At 50.3% G+C, this 12920-nt stretch overlaps 6 protein-coding genes and 2 non-coding genes across 8 annotated transcripts; 2 read left to right on the forward strand and 6 right to left on the reverse strand.

Moving 5' to 3' along the window:
* Positions 1–373: 373 nt before the first annotated feature.
* Positions 374–1948, reverse strand: UREG_04008 (uncharacterized protein; the record flags this gene model as incomplete). Its single annotated transcript, XM_002544445.1, has 5 exons — positions 374–511; positions 882–931; positions 1271–1356; positions 1408–1728; positions 1818–1948. 5 exons carry the CDS (start codon positions 1946–1948, stop codon positions 374–376), a joined length of 726 nt encoding a protein of 241 aa, XP_002544491.1.
* A 447-nt stretch (positions 1949–2395) lies between these two features.
* On the reverse strand, positions 2396–3835 carry UREG_04009 (uncharacterized protein; the record flags this gene model as incomplete). Its single annotated transcript, XM_002544446.1, has 1 exon — positions 2396–3835. The coding sequence occupies one exon, from the start codon at positions 3833–3835 to the stop codon at positions 2396–2398; it is 1440 nt and encodes a 479-aa protein (XP_002544492.1).
* A 781-nt stretch (positions 3836–4616) lies between these two features.
* Positions 4617–5619, reverse strand: UREG_04010 (activator 1 subunit 3; the record flags this gene model as incomplete). The annotated part of the gene is made up of 3 exons (XM_002544447.1): positions 4617–5032; positions 5094–5477; positions 5538–5619. 3 exons carry the CDS (start codon positions 5617–5619, stop codon positions 4617–4619), a joined length of 882 nt encoding a protein of 293 aa, XP_002544493.1.
* A 743-nt stretch (positions 5620–6362) lies between these two features.
* UREG_04011 (ARP2/3 complex 21 kDa subunit) lies at positions 6363–7427 on the forward strand (the record flags this gene model as incomplete). The annotated part of the gene is made up of 5 exons (XM_002544448.1): positions 6363–6368; positions 6432–6477; positions 6590–6864; positions 7034–7273; positions 7380–7427. The coding sequence occupies 5 exons, from the start codon at positions 6363–6365 to the stop codon at positions 7425–7427; spliced, it is 615 nt and encodes a 204-aa protein (XP_002544494.1).
* A 518-nt stretch (positions 7428–7945) lies between these two features.
* Positions 7946–9565, reverse strand: UREG_04012 (uncharacterized protein; the record flags this gene model as incomplete). The annotated part of the gene is made up of 1 exon (XM_002544449.1): positions 7946–9565. One exon carries the CDS (start codon positions 9563–9565, stop codon positions 7946–7948), a length of 1620 nt encoding a protein of 539 aa, XP_002544495.1.
* Positions 9566–10176: 611 nt separating this feature from the next.
* On the forward strand, positions 10177–10916 carry UREG_04013 (uncharacterized protein; the record flags this gene model as incomplete). The annotated part of the gene is made up of 2 exons (XM_002544450.1): positions 10177–10523; positions 10679–10916. 2 exons carry the CDS (start codon positions 10177–10179, stop codon positions 10914–10916), a joined length of 585 nt encoding a protein of 194 aa, XP_002544496.1.
* A 1339-nt stretch (positions 10917–12255) lies between these two features.
* On the reverse strand, positions 12256–12326 carry UREG_07971. The gene has a single exon. It is a non-coding gene; the product is annotated as a tRNA-Gly (tRNA).
* Positions 12327–12640: 314 nt separating this feature from the next.
* UREG_07991 lies at positions 12641–12711 on the reverse strand. The gene has a single exon. It is a non-coding gene; the product is annotated as a tRNA-Gly (tRNA).
* Between the last annotated feature and the right edge of the window lie 209 nt (positions 12712–12920).

Consider the following 12920-nt stretch of genomic DNA (forward strand, 5'->3'; position numbering starts at 1 on the left):
GAAATGGATTCTCTGTCCGCCAGACCCGTCACAGGGACTTCCCTCGAGAGGGAAGAAAGTGTAAGGTCTTTAATAGATCCCCGCTTACAACACCGCGCCAAATTGAAGTACGGCAAGCCCATCAGATCGCCAGATTATCGGGTTACTATTTGCTGCGGAATCCGTTATTGCAAGTGGTCATGCATTTAAGTAAGATGGCCCCACCATTCAGACTTGGAGAGATGGGAAGACTTTCTTATTACGATGGATTTCATATTGATGTATCGTTTTAGCATGGTTATAGAAACAAGTTATGAATGCACCTGTACTGCTTCCCGTATCCCATCACTAACTTGCAACAAAGATTTCGAGGCGGTGGGAGATCTTCTTTGAACTATGTGAACTGGGATTTCGAGGCAGTAGCACAGATCTTGCGATCTGAGCTAAGGCACCAATTGTGGTGACCAAAATTCATATTCGGGGGGGAATATAAGGTAAGAGGAAACCCTACAAGTTCAAAAGAGTAGTAGATCTATGATCATATAAGCAAAGCAAATCATGACTTAAGAGAGCCTTCGCTCTTGATGATAGTCTCGGCACTTCAGGACCGTCTGAGGACTTTGAGGATGGAAAATGGGATGTAGCTTTGAGTGTGACGCGATTTGACTTGATGCGCAGAGAAAGCAACTCAAGCAGACATTTCTCCTAGAAGTGCAGCCCGCCTATGAAGGATACAGCCTGACAAAAGTATGTAATCACAAGACAGTCCAAAAGAACTGGTTGTTCAATGCTTCATCAGCTGTAGGTCTCTTCTTCTCATCCACAACAAGCAGTGACATTATAAAGCTGTAGGTCACAGGTGAAATATTCAGCTGCTGGAGTTCTTCACTCAGGCTACCCACCTTCATGTAGCCTGTCTTTGGATCAGCAAATTTAGCAGCCAGTTCGAATTCTGATTCGAGAAGTTAATCGACTGGAGGAGGAAGCCCATTAAATAGACGCATGAGTTTTGCAACGCACCACACCTCGCTATCTTCTCTCGTATGATTATCCCTGGTACCAAAAATAGGGGTCGGGAAAAGGCAATCGGTCAACTAAGATAATGAGTCAGTAATCTGGTGGTTATTAGTTAGAACTAGACGGAAACCAACCGTTACACCTAGAGACCATACATCAGAGACATGAAAACAGCCTTTGGCCTGCCATACTTCGGGAGCGCGGCATGCTACACTTTGAAGGCGATGTGAAATAAGTGTCTGCCATCTTTCACAATTGCAGTTCGAATACTTACTTGTTCCAAGATCAGCCAGTTTAACGGTGGGCTCAGACGAGTCAATATTCGACACAAGGATATTCTCACGTTTAACGTCTGAGCAGCTAGTAAGTGATGTAGAGATTTCACAGGATATTGATAGTGGTCTATATCACTTATCAGAATGGACCAGGTTATGCTCCTTTAAAATCGAAAGAGCCTTCAAGACACTCCATGAAGCTGTTTGAAGGAGCTTGGGACGCTCTTGAAAATATTTGGGATCAAAGGCCGCGAGGGTATGATCCATCCACTCTAGAGCCAAACACCACGGGTCTCCAGATGTCTCTACCAGTGAATTTTCAAAAGGAGAAACGTTGATTGTACCGATAGAGCCAAAGTCGCCAATGGTATCAACGAGAGCGCGGATATATTTGAAAGTCACGGATATGTGGTAAACAGTGATTCCGGTATTCGTGCTGTAGGGCTGCCAGCTGGTGCTGCGTAAACGCTGTTTTTATGACAGCCCTGGAGCCACAGTTGGCAATTGGAAAAAAAAGGTGCCATTCGAGTCAGAAATGGGACATACCATTCCAGCCCAGACGCCTTTGACTGCGGCAAAACACTGGCTTTGAAGAGAGTGGAACATTTTGTCAGTGGCTTTTCCAACTGGAAGTCATACAGACGCCCATGGAGAACTCTTCCAGCTTGCAGGGCCATCGTGGAAAGGACAGTATTGACAAGCAGTGAGGAGATAATGTGAAAGAAATAAGAACCATGGAATAACTCGACGGATATAACTATATCGGCGCGCGTCCGCGGCTCCTTGCGTTACAGTCCCGCCTATCAGCTGCCATCATCATGCCAAATCCTCTTGTTAGGATGTGAGGGTTGGGATGTGACTAGAACAATATGTTCAGAACTTGACCTCCATTAACTTCAAGTGCGATGTTGCTGGAAACCCCGTTACATCCTTCATTGAAAATTTTTATTTAAATGAACGAAAATCTTCAGTGAAGCATATCCTTGGAGAACCATTGGCATTAACTACCCTACTGTGTCTCAAAGCCATATACATACTCCGTACAGTCTGACCTGGCAAATATTCGCTTTTAGGCACTCTTTGCTGCTGAAAATACAAAGAGCAGCACAAATCATTACTCCATTTTATGCCACATTCTTCTCCGGCAGCTCGCTGATCTTAACAATGTTAGATCTTCGCACGAATCTGAAACCGCCAACCAACATAAATAACGACTGGGCAGCAAGAATGACACCTAGGGTAACCATCGCACCCACGACGCCAGCTTGGGCTGTGGACAGGCTTCCGTCATGGGTGGTTGCGTTTGGCTTGGGACCAGCATTGCTCGAGGCACAGTCGCCAGATGTGCCACCGCAAGCAGTGCACCACGCCTCCTGAGACACCAGGCTGATTTTCTCCATTTGACTGGTGAATTCAGACCAACTCAGAACGGTTTTGGGTTGATTGAAGAGAGCGAATTCGGATGGTTTGTTTCCAGGTGAGATGGTGCCATTGTGGAAGAGGAATCGAACGCTAATATCAGAAGCGTCGGGGAAAGATGAAGTAGATGCGTTGGTCACAAGCTCAAAGGCCATGGTCGACGCGTAGTCTGGGATACCATTGAAGTCGTTGTGGGCCTTTGGAAGTTGGGTGAGGCCGAAAAAGGAGAGGAAAGTGGCATATGCACCGAATTGGACATTGAGCTTGCTGGCATCGCCCTTGGAAGAGATGAATTCCTCAAACGCGGTGAGGATCTCGCCCGCTAAGACGGAGCCGCTGACTGCACGAATTTGGTCTGACTCGTTGTATGCCAGATTGAATTGGTGCACGTTGGCGAGGTCCAGTAAGCGGGAATAGACGGAATCGGTGAGAAGCTCGGAGGAAGGGAAGCTATCGCTTGAGTTGTGGATGGATGCGACATTCAGCAAGTCAAAAATGGTATATGCGTTCTTATAACTGATCTCATCTTCCGAAAAGGTGTCCTTGATCATAGGAGTGAGCGACTTATAGAAGTCGGCGGTCGAACCTAACAATTCGTTATACGGCGCGGACGAAAAATAGCTGTTGCTACTGATTTTGGCATTCTGGCATTTGCTGGCGCTCTGCAGCCAGGCAAGATTTTCGCTGTTTCCGCCAGCCTTGGTTTGCTCCAGGGCGACCAATTGATATCCGTTCATGGGAGCCTCGATGTCCGTTCCGTTTCGAAGGGTTGTCTTTGCAACGCTACCCGCTGGCGGGTAAAGTGCTTGGAAAAAAGCAGTTGCGGAATTCTGTAGGACCTGATCCGCAGGGGCAAGGGCAGTCAATTGAGCTGGCGTGACAATGTCCGGGTTGATCCCTTGTATCTGGGATGCTGATGAGTCGGAAAGGTATCTGTCTCGGTAGTACTGGCCGGTCATGTAGACTTGGCTGTAGCCCAGGTCCGTCAGGACAGTTGGAGGAGTAGACTTTGATGTACGGTCTCCATGGCGAGAGAAAATGTATGCACCCAGGACCGTCTCGGCTGAGGCTCCCGTAGCGAAAAGCGAGACAGAGGCCGCGGCCAGAGTCCAGATGAGGCTGGATGATTGCGTTCGGGACGGCATTGCTGTATGATTTCTGGGAAATACCCGACGAAGAAGAAAAGTAGTAGAAGAAGAGAAGAGTAACCAGGAAGCAAGTCTAATAAATATCCTCCACCGTGCGGGGTAGGATTCCGGCAAGCGAAAATGCTCTCATACCACGCCCTGTCCAACAGATGCGATCCTGCGTTGGTCGCGATACGGGCTGACTAGCCTATTGAGAGATATCCGACGGGCACTCGATGGACGGATGCGGATGTGGACTGCCGACCTGACCCTGTTCACAATGCTTGACTGCCTCGCATCCTGGGAGAGGCCGGAACTAGATTCCAAGATGGGGATGGATTGCGGGCCGGGCAACAAAGTCAATTGACCAGAGGAGATGTTCGTCTGGCGAGTCAGGGCGAGGAGGTGTTATTTGGGCTTCTTTTTTCTTTGCGTTTTGTTTGGCAACTGGGCCGTTCTCCTGGGATCCATCGTCCACTTCATTGCGCCCGTGTGCTCGTTGACGGCGGATGTGCGATGATCGAGGGGCTGAGGGGCAGAGGAGCCGATGACATCAAGCGTGGTTGGAATAACCAACGATTAACTGATGGCCGGCCAGTGAAAAGGAATCCCTGGTGGAAGATGCTCCACGCAGGAAGCGAGATAGAGATTGAATATGAAGATTTGTTATTTGTTAGTCGAAACTCCGAATCATATATTTTGTCAAACTCATCTTTCCTGCGCCAAACTCCAGCTCTCCTGTTGTGCTTGATGCCTGTCCACTGCGAAAGAGCCGGCTGCTCAGAGAAAGAAGCTCATATCAACTCTCCATCTGCAGGTCTTGTCCCTCTATCAGTTCGCATCCTCCGCGCACCACTCCCACCAGCCCACCCGTCTGTATCGCCTCTGCGCCGCCACCCGCCAACCTCCACTCGACATCTGCCAGCCCCTCCATCCACGCTATTCTGGTTTGTGCAGGCACTTCTATCTGCTGTAGTTCATTGCTCAATCCTGTCAATATATCCGCCAGCGCCAATCCCTTGCTGGTTTTCAACGTCTGAATGGTGTTCAAGCACGACGTGACGTCGGACGTGGAGAGAAGGGTTTCCATAATCGTTCTGATATCAGACGGCCGTGGGGCCGCAATACACGTGTAGATGGTCTCGTCGGTGATCATTTCGGGTTCGCGGGCTGGTTGTTGATCTTTGGGGACGTTGCGGAGGGGCAGGGGTATACCTAGAGCGACACGGAAAATAAGCATCGTAGCCAAGCAAAACACTGAAGGGGGAAGCCATACTGCTTGCATGGCACGCTTGAAGCACGTTCAAGGCCCGTCTCATGTCGCCTTTACTCAGCTTCACTAAGCTGTCTATCGCATCGGGGTGTATCCGCACTTGCTCCTTGTCGATGACGTGGTCCACCAATACCCGGATATCTTGCTCCTTCAACGGACTAAACCTGAATCGCGTACATCGCGAAAGCAGCGCCGGGGAGAGCTTGTGTGTGTAATTCGCAATAATGCAGAACCGAGTGTTGGCCGTATACTTTTCCATAATCCGCCGAAGCGCCATTTGCGCAGTGGCCGTCATCGCATCGGCCTCGTCCAAAATAATCAGTTTGAAAGCACCTAGTTTGGAGTCGGATTGTCCGCCGGCTGACATCGAGAAAATCTGCTTCGTGCCTTGAATTTTGTGCTTAGCCAATTGCTAACGTAGATTTCAAGCCAGTTGGTTCAACTTACTGGCAAACGTCTTGATTTGTTCTCGCACGACATCAATGCCTCTGTCATCACTAGCATTGAGTTCCAAGACCATCTGCCGCATATTCCTAACCCCGTATATCTGTCGCGCCAGGGCTAAGATCGTCGATGTCTTGCCCGTCCCTGGCGGGCCGTAGAGTAGTAGATGAGGGAGCCGCTGGTCGCCAAATCATTGACTTAGCTGTTTATCTAACCAGAACTATCATTGACTTTGAGGCTTACATTCGACTCGATGAATCGATTTATAGTCGCTATTATATCATGGTGTCCAGAAACATCGCCGAGTGTGCTAGGGCGGTACTTTTCGACCCTGTTCAAGCCCTTGATCAGTTTCGATTTCAAAAGCTATGAGCGACTATTCGATAACGAGTGACCGGGGCGCACCAGGGGAGGTTATCTTCAGCTTCCACGGGTAGATCCGCTTGGACTCTTTTGCCCTTGACATCGTCTGCGACAAAGGTTATGGAATGCTTCGAGGGGACATCGAGGTCCATTTCGTCTTCAATATCCGACATCGAGAACAGTCTCTGTACACGTCCCAGGCCTTGAGTGCAATCAGGGTATAATCAAGGGGACAAAACAGATTTTCCTGAGTAATTAACGCCCAGAAGATGCTCAGCCCAGCAACACGACGCGTTCTGTCTGTTCGTTGGCAGCGCGTTAAGAGGCTCGGCGACGGAAAATCATGTCGGGAGTGAATGACATCGTGAGGGCATCCAACAAGACCTGGAAGACGGAGAGACGCAGGCAGCAAGCTAACCACCGATCCCACAACCACCAGAGAGATCGCATTTCCCTTGATCCAACATGCCGGTTCGTTCGCAAAACCAATTTGCTCCTCAGAATGCTGAATGCTAACCTCCCCCACCACCGCAGGCATACCACTCCATCTTCCTCGATGAGCCCGACGTACAAACAATCGGTACGCCGTATCACACCCCATTCCACCTCTCACCACCAGCCTCTGGGCCCGTCAATGCCTCCCTTCCTGGGCTCTAGAAACCCAGCAGTTAGACTAACACCCAACCTCCTAGGAAACTTCCCCATCCTCCCCCTCCGCACTCGCACCCGCGGCCCTGCATACACACTCCCCGCCCTCCCCGCCGGCTCCTCCGACACCGACATCGACCCCGACAGCGAATCATACGACTGTCTGGATGAAGTCCTCTCGCTCTACCGCGCCAACACCTTTTTCCGCAACTTTGAAATCAAGGGCCCTGCCGATCGCATGCTGATCTATGGCATCCTGTTCATCAGTGAATGCCTGGGAAAAGTCAAGCCGGGGATGGCGGCTAGGGAGGCAGAGAAGGTGCGTTTGTGCATTGTCCTTGCACCTGTTTTCGTATTTTGTGTTGAGGTGGAGATGGGTTGATAGCTTGGGACGAGGCCGATGCTCTCACCCTTTTGAATGAAGCGATTCGCTTACTTTATCTGCTCCGTGCATAAAATAGGTCCTGATCAATACATCCCTTGACCAGTTCGCGATTCCCGGAGATGCTTCATTTCCGCTGAACCAGGCTTTTGAGCCACCCCGCGACCGGCAGGATGCTGAGACGCTGAGACAGTACGTGGGCTCTCCCATTTATATCCCCATTGTTCACGTTTGGGCTAATAGCATCCGATCGTTTGCCCTGTTTAGATACATATCCCAAGTCCGTCAAGAACTCGCTATGAGATTACATTCGAGATTATACCCAGGCGGAGAAGGGCCATCTAAGGTACGAGGGTCGAAGTCCGCTTTCCTTTTGTCGGGTCTATATCCTATTTCTATATTCGACCCCTGTTTCCCTCCTTTAAGTAGGATTGGCTAACACAGTCAATTAGTGGTGGCTCAGTTTCGCGAAACGCAAGTTTATGGGCAAGTCGCTTTAGATTGATATTCCTGTTATCCATTCATGCCATGATCATTTACCTTCACCCGTGTACCGAACCTGAAATGCAATGACATTCAAAACTTTTTATCAGCCCGTCAGCTTCTTAAGGGGCGGTTTAGTTAAATTGCAAGTGAGTTTGTCGACTATGTGGAATATATACTTCATGCTTTGTGAGCGCGTCTCATAAATAAGTTCGCCGAATTTCCCAAGGTTCCCTCCGATAAATAAATACATAACCAATTGCCAAAAGAAATTTGAAAACCTTGATAATCAGCATTCTAAACCCGCGCTTAATGCTATTTCGAAAAAAAAAATGCAGGCAGAGAATGTAAATCGGACGATATGTAGGGGTGAGATCGTAGCGTGGCGGATAGGGAATGATTAATGGCTCCGGAGATTCGGAGAGGTAAGAAGAGATCGATGATGAAACGTAAAAGGGTAGGAAGGAAGTTTGTGATGGTACACCGATATGAACAGTCGCCTCCAGCGTTTAACGCTGAAACGGGGACAATATATTTACCACGACTCCCTCTCGCTGCCGTGGTCGCCAAAAGTGTCTCGTCGATCCATGCTCTTCTTCATCTCGATCGAAGCAATCTCGGAGACATCCACGTCCGCATCGAGATTCTGGTTAAAGAGAAGCTTGGGGTTCAGTGCGAATGAGCCCTGGGGAACGAATGTCGACGCGAATATGACAAACGCCATGACCGAATATTGTATCCCGGCAACGTTGAGAATTGCACCGTGAATATTTCCGCCTCCTTTGCTTCCACCGGTGTCAGTGTAGACTTTGTCGATGTATTGTCCAAGTATCGGGGAAGTAATCGCATAGATGACGATATAGGTTGTGTAAAGACATGCCATGACGGCGCCGAGGGCGGACACGTTTTTCGTTTTAGATTCGACGCGGGCGAGGGTGGCTTGAATGTAGGCTGCAAGGGAGACATCACCGGCGGCCCAGCCAAAGGATATCGGGAGGAATGTGGCGGCGATGATCCATGCATACCGAACATCGCCAACGGGCGGGTACCAGAACGGTAGGTACCAGACTGCTAGCAACATGATAGCGTCTATGCGGATCCAGGGGATTGGAGTGGTGATGAAATTTGTAAATAGAAAGACGAATGCGGCACCGAGCAATTCGCCTAGATTGGATCCACCGACGATGACCTGCGACCATGCGGAATGGCCAAGGTATCTTCGAGCGATGGCGGGCGCGAGGCCGTTTTCGAGGTATCGATGTCCATAAAAGGCAATAGCATAACCTGGTACGAGCCAGATGAACCTTCGGTTCGTGAGGATGAGTCTCGCACCAGTCCAGAGGGATTCTCCGAATAGATAGAACGAGCCGAACACTGCCTTGATGTAGGTGGGTTGATCTGAAAGCAACTTCTCCCTTGCTGGTTGTTGAACTGCAGTATCTGTGATACATATCCACACGCAACCGGCGATGATAAAACACACTGGAGTAATAATGAAAGAGTAGTTGTTCCCGAGTTGCGGTATCAAGGCGAGGGCCGTACAGAACGCTCCGGCAGTGCCAGATATTTCATAGAAAACGTGGACAAGGGCGTCCATCCGTCGAAGCTTCTGCACGTTTCCGCCCACAATATCTCTGGGGATAACTCGTCGAATAAGCTCGACCATGCCATACACCACGCCCGTGACGCAGTAAATCGGGATCATCCCATCGGTGTTATATTTGCCGTAGTAGTGGAAGTCCATGCGAGGGTGTTTCTCTCGAAACTCGGCTGGAACGAAGGTACCGCCCGTACTGGCATCCAGGATCAAGAGAAGGGCAGTGAAGAGGCCAAAAACGGATATTGCTATCGCCAAAACCACCCGTGTCGATGCTTTCCTGACAAGCGGCGCAATGAGAATGGAGCCGACACATTGAAACGCCTGGTTGAGACCGGTAAGAAGGCCAACTTTCTCAAAAGTCCTAGGTTGGGTGTGGGTTCTCGCAGCGTCGTAGTCATAGCGATTCGTGGCTAGCGCAACGATTGATCCATTGAAAGCCTCCAGGCCAAATTTATATAACATGATGCCGAGGATATAGATGGCGACATTGCGACGTTCGATGGGACTGAACATGTCCCAGTTGCCTCTGACGGTTTCAATAATGCGGAAACCCATTGTGGCGGAAGTCAACGGAGGGTGTCGACAGCCGGTTCGCTTTCATGCTGAGCACCCAGTGAGGTTCCGGTGAAGCAGAACAACGTTGTACAGTGGAAAGTCAGGGGAAGAGAAACACGACAGATCCAAAGACTGAGGTTATGCCGTGTTACTTATCCAGGGATCGCGGGGTTGATGAATGGCGAAGTCGAGATTCTGTGCATTGAAGAGTTGTGCCAATGATCGTCGACCCTCAAGGCCCGTGCAAATCAAGGATCCTGCGGACCATTTTTATGGAACACCCAAGAAATGGGCATCTGGTGATTATTATTAGCTGGCATCACAGCCATCAGAATTATCAAGCTGCCAAGGGGATAAAAAGAAAAGAAAAGAAACCACTTCTTCAAACGAGATCTTGGACCATCGGTCTCGCTCCTGAAGCTTCATGTGGACAGCGTGAACACTGCTTGCAAACTTCCGTCCAGGTCTCTTGCAGCCATCGGCGGAATCACGAAATGCTCCCGGGATCTCGTCATATTGAGGGAGATTTCGATCCACTGGGAGAGCCTCGTTGTGGGGTTAGGACTCTCCTTTGGGAAAATAGCTCAAAGAGCGGTATCATTCATCACAATATGGGCAAATTGCACAGGCCTCGACGCCTCGAGATGCCTAGATCGAACCGGCATGTGAACCTCTGGGCCTATCCTGTAGCTGTCAATTCCAGAGAACGTGGAGCCGCTCAGGGACCAACGATCGCTGCCTCCGCGGGGGACAAACCCCGTGCTAAATCATTTCTCACGAGCCCCAAAGTGCGCTGCAGCCGCTGGCTGTGTGGTGACCCCAAGCTTGGAGTCCGAAGCGCGATGGACAACGGACAGCATTCCGAGCAGCTGGTAATCGGGAGCAACCGGGTCTCCGCCATGAGAGCGACGCCTGCGAATGAGCCCGCCAGAACAGCGCAAGCGGGCGGGCAGCAGCTGTGATTTGATGGCGGGCGCAACGCGGGATGCGGCGAGTGAGGTTTGGCCTCCCTGGCGTTTCCAAATTAGAGGGCAAATCCGATTGGCGTACGGCAACACGTGCGGCAGGAGATGGACCACAGTGCTTCTTCCGCAAGCTTATCTCTGCTCGCAGCCAAACACAGTGCAGGGACCCATGCCCCGGAACCGACTTCCTGAAGGCTTGGCTGCAAAGCGAGAAATGTGGAGGCGGTTTTGCTCTCCAGGTCGACGCCTGCGAGAAGGATGCGCTTCTTGCTTTTCTCCAGCGGATATCTGCAGTGTCGATGAACCTAGCCTCCAAGTTAAGGCCTGTTGTCGCCTTTTACCCAGCTGCAGTCAGAGGACTTCTTTTTGAGGTTGCTGGCGGTTGAACCACGTGATCTCCATATCACGTGCAACGACCTTCAATCTCCCAGGTTCTGCCTGTTATCTGGATATTATTACTCGAGAGTACTACGGAGCACGGAGTACTTAGGAGGACACTCGAGCTGCTGGAACATATGCTGTGTCGACTTGCCCTGGCGGAAGTTATTGATAGGCTGTGGGTGAAGCTCAGAACCGGGTGACCGGTATTTGACTGCTCCACACCAAGCAGAGTTCGGTACTTGAACTTTACCTCAAGGCGAGGGTGCAGTCAGTGCTGTGTGATGGTGATGTCACTACTGGGGCTTGAGACGCAGCTCCGGGGCTGTCAAGCATCGGATATCAAGGCACGACCTTCCTGAAGGTTGGGCACCAGAGGTGACCGCCAGCAAGGAGCACACTTGGGTGCGCTCTTGCAACAGGCCCCCACGGCCCACATGGGCAACGCCGGATAAATCAACCTTGAATCTCTGAGCGGGATCCTATTCTTGGATTGATCTTTACGTCGAGATTGACCCGATCCCCCTGCCTCAGTGCCTCTTCAACCTCCCTGGTTTAGGAATATACCCGATGGTGCAGGTTTCAGTTTGACAAGGAATCTGAGCCTGTGGCTCAGTGGAGCGTTCTTCAATTTCGACGAGATTTAGACGAGGGATTATCGATCTTTGGCTTGGGACACACCAGCCTTTTTACGAGTTGCACCGCGTTCTTCGACATATCCTGCCCTCCGATACATGACTCCCTCGTTGTCAGCCTTTGACCCTAGTCTTCTGAAATCTTGTCTTCCATTTACCGGGAAACAAGTCCGGAGTTTCCCACCACATTTCCAAGCACGTTCAAGAGAAGCGGGATGGCTTCCTCTGAAAATTTGAGTATCCGAGCCATTGTTATCGAAACGCGACCCAGCGATAAACCCCCACAGCACAACCGTGATGTGGTCCCAAAGTTATGCAAAGAGTTGCAGTCGTCAGTGGCAGTGCTACTCACCCCAAGCATGAGGCGGGTGATGCACTACCAACGCATTAAGAGATCCGCCAGCATATGAGAACTGCTGGTCCTCCTTGTTCTGGATAAACGTGAGTTTTGACGTTGTGAAACCTCGGGACCAACCATGGTTTTCATGGCAGGATATTGGGCGTTTGTCATGGTTACCTGATCGTTGTAACTATATGAAGGGGTTTGAAAAGCTCACTGGCTCAAACGCTCTGCTAATTGCTGGGATGAGTTGGACACAAGTGCGTGCACTAATCCTCTAGAGACGCACTGCAAAAGTCAGAAGCTGCTTCTCAACTGGGATTTTCCTCGAGAAAAAAATGTCAATGAAGGCAAAAAGATAAAGCATGTGCTTGCATCGGCCGGGAATCGAACCCGGGGCCCGTCGATGGCAACGACGGATTTTACCACTAAACCACCAATGCTGTTGTGGATGCAGTGGAATTAAGTATTTTGCCATTCGAAGAAGAGGGGGCTTCCCTGCTTGAGCGGGGCGAAAAGTCGATGTTGGCGGTATCTCCCCACTCTCTCACATCGACTTAACTTATGAAAGGCTATCAGTTTTTCAGGATCCTTGGGTCAATTCCGTCGTACCAGCAGCCAGCCCAGACGACATTCCTTCTAGAATCTAGCTCTATGATTGCAATTGACAGGCGCAAAATATACATCACGGCGCTCCTGGCGCATCACCTTGTATTCCGAATAGCGGGGCAAAAAGCAAAAAAACAGAAGGTGCGTTTGCATCAACCGCGAATCGAACGCGGGCAGCTTGCTTGGAAGGCAAGCGTCATACCACTAGACCATTGATGCTGGGGTACGCAACGTCTAGATCACATGACCAAATTGAGGAAAAAAAAGAGCTCGTTCTGCCTCTCCTCGCCATACGATTCATAAATCCGTCGCTGTCCGGGCTAGTTTTGAGAAGGCGGAGCCCAGTGACCCGTTCATCGGCATCCCTATTTAAGAAGAAATGTCAAGGCGCTGGCTGGGAATGGGGAGCGCAGCGAGCGCTGTTTTAA

This window comes from Uncinocarpus reesii, genomic scaffold (assembly GCF_000003515.1).
Source record: "Uncinocarpus reesii 1704 scaffold_2 genomic scaffold, whole genome shotgun sequence".
In the NCBI taxonomy this organism is placed as follows: Eukaryota; Fungi; Ascomycota; class Eurotiomycetes; order Onygenales; family Onygenaceae; genus Uncinocarpus; species Uncinocarpus reesii.